Source organism: Python bivittatus, unplaced genomic scaffold (assembly GCF_059951505.1).
Source record: "Python bivittatus isolate LINGU-HERP-01145 unplaced genomic scaffold, Pbiv_v1 ctg000350_np1212, whole genome shotgun sequence".
In the NCBI taxonomy this organism is placed as follows: Eukaryota; Metazoa; Chordata; class Lepidosauria; order Squamata; family Pythonidae; genus Python; species Python bivittatus.
This window is the reverse complement of record NW_028277074.1, coordinates 18,700,656-18,707,439: the sequence shown is the minus strand read 5'-3', so window position 1 is coordinate 18,707,439 and position 6,784 is coordinate 18,700,656. Positions and strand designations below refer to the sequence as shown.

General features: G+C 32.5%; 1 protein-coding gene across 2 annotated transcripts in view; it reads right to left on the bottom strand.

Annotated features, from left to right (window-relative positions):
- Positions 1 to 730: 730 nt before the first annotated feature.
- The window catches only part of SON (SON DNA and RNA binding protein), a 39,218-nt gene continuing 33,164 nt past the window's right edge, over positions 731 to 6,784 (bottom strand). Inside the window, exons 10-12 of one of the 2 annotated variants that reach the window (XM_088144643.1) lie at positions 2,764 to 2,832; positions 2,401 to 2,516; positions 731 to 1,619 (exon numbers count right to left, since the gene is read on the bottom strand). In XM_088144643.1, coding sequence (XP_088000769.1) covers positions 1,461 to 1,619; positions 2,401 to 2,516; positions 2,764 to 2,832 — 344 coding nt within the window. In that variant the 3' untranslated portion in view covers positions 731 to 1,460. Of the gene's footprint in view, positions 1,620 to 2,400; positions 2,517 to 2,763; positions 2,833 to 6,784 lie in introns of those variants that run through there. The other variant, XR_015796791.1, reaches the window with a different exon arrangement.

Genomic DNA, 6,784 nt, shown 5'->3' with positions numbered 1-6,784 from the left:
TGCCAAAAATCTCTGGGATGGAAAGGCTTTTTAAAAAACATTAATTTTAGCTGCTAAGGTGTTCTTGCGTATCTGGGATCAGCTGTAAACAAAACAGAATTTGCCCTGCACATTAGAATGAATGGCCTAATAGGCAAGGCACATTTTGGATACGGACTAAGATTAAGGTATTCCTAATATCTGCAATTCAGATTAGACTGAACTGTTTATTTTATGTATGTGTATGGACACTACCCATGGAGGAACTCTTGGGTTCTCAGTCAAATGACTAGCAGGAAGCTACACAATAATTCTGTTAGTAGCTAACTGTTGCATTCAGAATTACTTGGGGAGAAGTAGCATCTAAAACCAATCCAACTAGTCTTTTTATTCAGCTTAAGATTAAACAGTGGAAAACTACAGTCTTCAAATATAGCCAGTCTGATAGACATACAATGCTAAATATATTATGATTTCACCTTCTGCTATATGAGGACATCAAACTTTAATCAAAGGCCAACTAGAAAATAGTTCCAATTTGATCTCAGCCATATCTGTCATTGGAAATATTTCCAATTTGCATATATCAATAACATGATTCCTTAAGTTTAAAAAATCCTATTAAATTATAAAGCCTAAATTCTTTAAATTTCAGATTATAACAGAAAACTAAAAGTCGCTACTAATGCCTCTTGTTCCAGTGATCAAAATGTACGTTGTATCGTTCTGTTAATTGGCTGGTAAATAAGAATGAAGTTATACTGCTTTATTTGACCAAGCGGAATACAACAACAATAGCATCATTATACATCCCCATCCAATTATCGCTGAACATTTGTTTACTACAAATGTGTATAATCAACAGGCATTGTGTGTGAAACTAAATTACAACTTCATGTTTCTTTTATGAAAACATGCAGACATTTCATGTTGCAATTCTCATGAGTTCTGACTTAGGTTCCCTTCGCATATGTATACATTTTTTTCCTTAGACAACTGTGTTCATATGACATTCTGATAAAGAAATAATGGATAACATCTAGCAAAATTATTGAATTTTGCTTTGCTTCAAAAATTATTGAATTGTAGGGTCCAATACTTATCTAGTAGTTGTAGACTTAATAGGCTACATAGTTTTAAGTAAGCATAACTGAACTTTACCAAAACTATGGGAACTGCATCATACTACAAAACAGTAAACTTTCATATTTATATTGAAGGTAAAGATAAAATATTAAAACAAATTACAGATACTTCCAGACTCATATTAGATGTTTAGTAATTTAAGAAATGGTGGCATGACTGAAATCAACAATATACATACCATAACTAAATGAATTAAATACATTTGCAGGTACAAAAGAAAAGCCTGAAGGTGTCTGTACAGTTTTTACAATGAGATGCTAATGTATTTACAAAAGCAGAGGAAGGAAATACCTGTTATACAGAATAGAAATGTTTGAAATGTTAAAAACAATAGTTTAGTTGTGTGAGGCACTCCTGAAGCTGGTGGCATTTGCCAAGAGCTCCTTTGGTACTAGTCCCAATGCTTGGAGAGCCACAGTGGCTGCTGTGGCTTTAGCATGCTTCTTGTTAGGGCTGACAAAGCTAGGTTTATGTTCAACTCCATTGACCATCACCTATGAGGGGACAAAGAAAGGACAAAAATAATATTTTCAAAGCTGAATATTCTACATTTCTACCCCTTTAAAAAAAGTAAGGAGTGCCACCCTATTTCTTGCAATATTCAGATGTAATTTACAAATGTATGGCATTTCTTGGGAGAAAAGAGAATGCTGGTTTATTTTTGAGTGAGGCTCAAAGACTTGCCACACAAATTAAATAAAAATTAAAGGGTAGTCAATAAAAAGTAGGGAAACAATGGTTCTGAAACAGTAAGCATGTTTTCATTGGGTCAAATCCAAGAATTCTCTTTGACAGAAGGACCCTTCATCCATGGGAGGCTTTTTTCAATCAGGAAGGAACCTATGGACTAAACCTTTTGGGTTTCGATGGCATAATTCAACCCATCTGATGTTTCTACATGTAGTTTTTTCATTTTATTCTAGTTTGAAATATTAAGAGGATAAACTGCCCAGGATAGAATATGATTTCTTGCCTGCTGAGATGACTTCAGAGCAATTTCTGTATACCATGATTACATTCTTACTTTCTACACCCAGTGAATGGCAAAGCAAAGAAATAATACTCTCTCAAACTGGGGAGTCTGTCTTTGTAATTCAATCACAAAAGTAGAGACACATCCATGGCACAGGATCCCTTAATGTGTATTTTGCCTTTCATATATTATAAGTATGGATCGCTGTAATTTTATTATTTTAAAACATGTTCCACCTAACTTTCACAGAATTAGGAACCAAGCCAGCATTTTAGATATATGTTATGATAATTCCAACTTACCTTAAACAGGAAATGTTTGCGATATTCAGGACGATTATCATTCACCAGTACAAATACAGGTGGAGACCATCTTCTTTTATTACAGACTTCCAGCAAAGCTGATACTGGATGTTTGCCTTAACAAGAAGCAACAAGTTTTTAAAAATCCTCCAGGTACATTGTAATTAGAACAGAGACACATGGAAGACTGCTGTATTTTTATATAAACTAGTATTCATTTTAATCTAATCAGAAGAATTGTCTGGAGTCTTAGACCAATTTCTTTCCTCCTTAACCATGAACTGATTCTTCTAAATAGATATGGCAGGAACTAAATCTCTATCTTCTAAGCACAAAGTATATACCTGTTATTTCAAGTCTCACCTGAAAGATCTTTCACAGTACTGAAAGGTCCATGTCTCTTTTGTGTTTTCTCTCCCACAGCAACTAAGCCTTGAAAAAAAAAGACAGAATTAAATTTGTTGCGTGTTCATTCCTTTCTTTCCTAATGCACTAAGTATTTAGTAACATTTCTATATTAGGATCACATCTTTTAAACCAACAACTATAAACGGGCAAATACTACTAACCCTTGCAAAAAGAAAAATGCCACTTTCAATCATTTTCATTTAATACTACCAAACGCTCATTAGATCATTTTCACCCACACCAGTTTAGCCAATCAACTTCTCATCTCACCATAATGCAATGCCCCTTCCCATCTTTTCTTCATATGCAACTAATTTTAATTTCCATTAAGCTTGTGATTCATTAATAATGATCCATAGTACATTCTTACATGACCTGTAGCACAAGAGATTCCTTTCCAGGAATCTCGTTCTTCTGGTTGTAACACCCATACCACTATGCCAGAGTGGAGAAAATGATTCCATTTATTACATTCAAACGGGTGCCAACTTGAAAATATTACCTTCTATAAAGAACATGTAAACTACTAGAGTGGTTTACGATAAGGGCGTCATAAAGATTGTTTCTTTGAATCCTTAAAAATATGATGATTTACAAATTATTGGTATATTTAGTGTATCTTCTGCTCCCAAAACTCTATGCTGAAAATACTGTTTGTGTGTGTGTGTGCATATGTATATATAGTCAAAAGATGTCTTCTTATCTGAATATTTAGTATTCCAAAGGCAGCTTAGGTTATTAAAAATCCTAAAATATGGCAAGCCAAAACTAAACTTAAATAACCAGCAGAACAGCTTTTATAATTGTTAGAAAAATTTTCAGTTACAAAATGAATGCATTTTTTAAAACCTGTTAAAGTACCAATAAATGGACTTTAGATATATATTTCTCAGTATGAAATTCCATAGCACAAGTTCCAGTAGTAGCAATATCTTTATCACAGTCACTGACCAGCATTTTATACAATATTCATAGGTGTTACAAGATCTAATTAAAATAAACAACAGTCACAGTGCAGGTTTGCTCTGCAAAAGGGGTATTATTATACCTTCCTTCCAATACTGCAGAGGGAAAGACATTAAAGCAATCTAGCTTCCATTACTGAGGCAGGACTTTTATTTAAATCTGATTAATCTTGCATGTACTGAAGGCAAACCAGAAAGTAGGGATTACATTGATGAGACAGGTAGGATTATAATAGTAGCACTACTATTTTAGTGGTACTAAAAGTAGTCCTTGAAACAAAATTAAGGTCAAAGCTAAGTTTTGAAATAATAAAACCAACATGCTCATATGGATCATGAAATGAACTAGTAACTAGTGCAGTGCATTTAGAACTAACATAAAATGACCCAATCATCTCAACCCAACATGAACTTGGATAACTGTTCTCCACCAATTGAATTTTCCAGGTTTTTTCAAAGATAGGAGTGGGTAACCAAAGGTCCCAGGACTGCATTAGGCCCTTACCCATTTTCTGCAGCCAGAGATTTACAATATAGAACAAATAAATTAACATCATGTATTAAGATAAAAATTGTCATTATCTAACACCAAAGTCAACTCACCAATAATTGTGCTTTTATATGTTGCAGTGTTAATAGTTTAGAGAACAAATAATTGAAGTATGTTTTAAAATATGACTGCCATACTACTTTTCCCGACAAAACTCTGAGTGAGACATTAGCGATATAAATACGTATTCTCCCATTTGTGATGTGTAAGAATACAATATTATATTTCCTCAAACATTTTCTTCAAGAACTCAATGCTCTGAAATTTACAAATGTGTTAAATGATGGAACAGCTATCAATAGTAAGAGCTAAAAACATGGAATATATATACATACATCAAATGATCATTATCAATACTATTCTTAATTCTAATATATTCAACAGATTAGCATACATTTTCAAAAGGAAAGGTGACATTACCACAGGAATAGTAAATAATTTGCAACATACAAATGTTCAAATGAGGACTATATTCTTATTTAACAAGTACATTCCCTAGAACATAATTGCGATGCTTCAAATATGGAAACTTGATGAAGTTCTTATCTGCAACAGCATCTTTAGCCTCTTTCTGAAGTTGTTTTAGCCTACAGTCACTGATTCACTGGCATAATATAAAAATAATAATAACTATAATAAATAAATAAATAAACTATAATAAAAAAGCAGAAAAAACTGACTGACAACAGAATTATATGGATATTAATCCATATATAAATGCACTAAGCTTCAACTATTGATGGGAGATACAATGCAACCCTATCTAAACACATCTGTGTTGTATTCTAACTGCAGACAGCCTAATTTATGTGGCTCAGACTTAACTTTTTGTGAATTATTCCCTAACAGGAAGATGAAATACTTTTAGATGTTATCTGTTCCCTGTAGTCCTGTATACCATTAAAAAGTCTGCTCTGGAGGACTGAGAACTTTTCTGAGCAGCATAGGAAGTTGCACAGGGATTGCAGGGAGAGTAGATATCTTCCTTATGCTCGGGAATCAAGTTTATTGGAAAGAAATTCTGAATCCAAGAAAGCATAGCTGTAATTGTCCAAGACCTCAAAAAGCTAACATTTCATAGTCCTTTCTGTATTTCACTGCAGTTAGTTGCATGAAGATACATGGAATACACATACTTAGTTACGCCTATTTATGTTCAGCAGCATTTCTATTTTTCATTCCATTTTTATTGTAGTAAGCATCATAGAACATCCAAGAACATAGTGGCCCACAACGTATCAAACCAGGGTACTAGTCCACAGTAAATGGAATTCAAGAATCACTGATTGATATACATCATACTGAACTTCTCTCTTTTGTTACCTAAATAACAATGAATCCTACAGTATTTAGTTTTACTTGCCAACTAATCGCAATTTTCTTTCATTCTATCCCATCTGAGATCTATGCCAGATCTGATATTCCACATTTAATAGGAGTAAGCAAGTTACACAGAACATTATTTATGAAGCATCAAAGATTTGCCCATAACAGTGAAAGCCAAAATGGAAATTAATACTTGAAAAAAGTTGTTCTGGAAAAAAATTAAGCATTGGAAGGTACATATATATTCACAGTTAATTATCTTCTTGTTTTTCTTTTTTCTTTTCCTTTTTATTGTGTTGTTATAAATCTTGATACATTGCATTATTTCCATACACTGATATTTATATAATTAAAGATTATTGATATTCTATTATTTAGATAACTTAGAGTACTGAAAATAGAGAAAAGAAAAAAATATTCTACCAATATTAATTACAATTTAGGATATCAATATTACAAGCATTAAAATTATTTGGCTTTTTCATTCAAAGTTGAGTATACATTGGGGGGAAAACCCACTGCAACTCGCATCAAAGTATTTGTTATATAATAAAACTTGGTCTTAAGCTAATTACTTAATATTAAAATCTCCATTGTATTCATTCATTCAATCTAATCTACACATACACACACATATACACACATAACACATTAATGCAAGGAAAAAATAGATGAATGGAACAAATTTAATAAGAATACCAAAAGGTAGAAAAATCACTCATTTGCCATATTTGTAGACATTTAGGCCCCCTTAGAAGCTAAACTGTAAGAGATTATTTCTGCCACGCTGTGTGATGTGTTGTATATATGGGGACCCTTCTTGCTTAAATTTAAATTTCTAATGTATAAATATAGTTAGTTTTGCCACTGCTGCATATTATCCAAGTTTAAGTTCCCAATCAGATATTGTTGGAACTGTGTCTTTCTTCCAGTGTTGAGCAAAATTTATTCTTACTACAGTAAGCATATAATATCATTAAATTATTATGTTTACTGGGTTTTTTTCTGAGATTAGACCTATTAATAAAAGTTGTGGTTTAATTATTTGTAAATATATTAGCCATGGTATATTCCAGCCTTCACCAAGTAATTCTTGCTGTTTTTAATCTATTCATAGAATCTAAGTGAACCATAG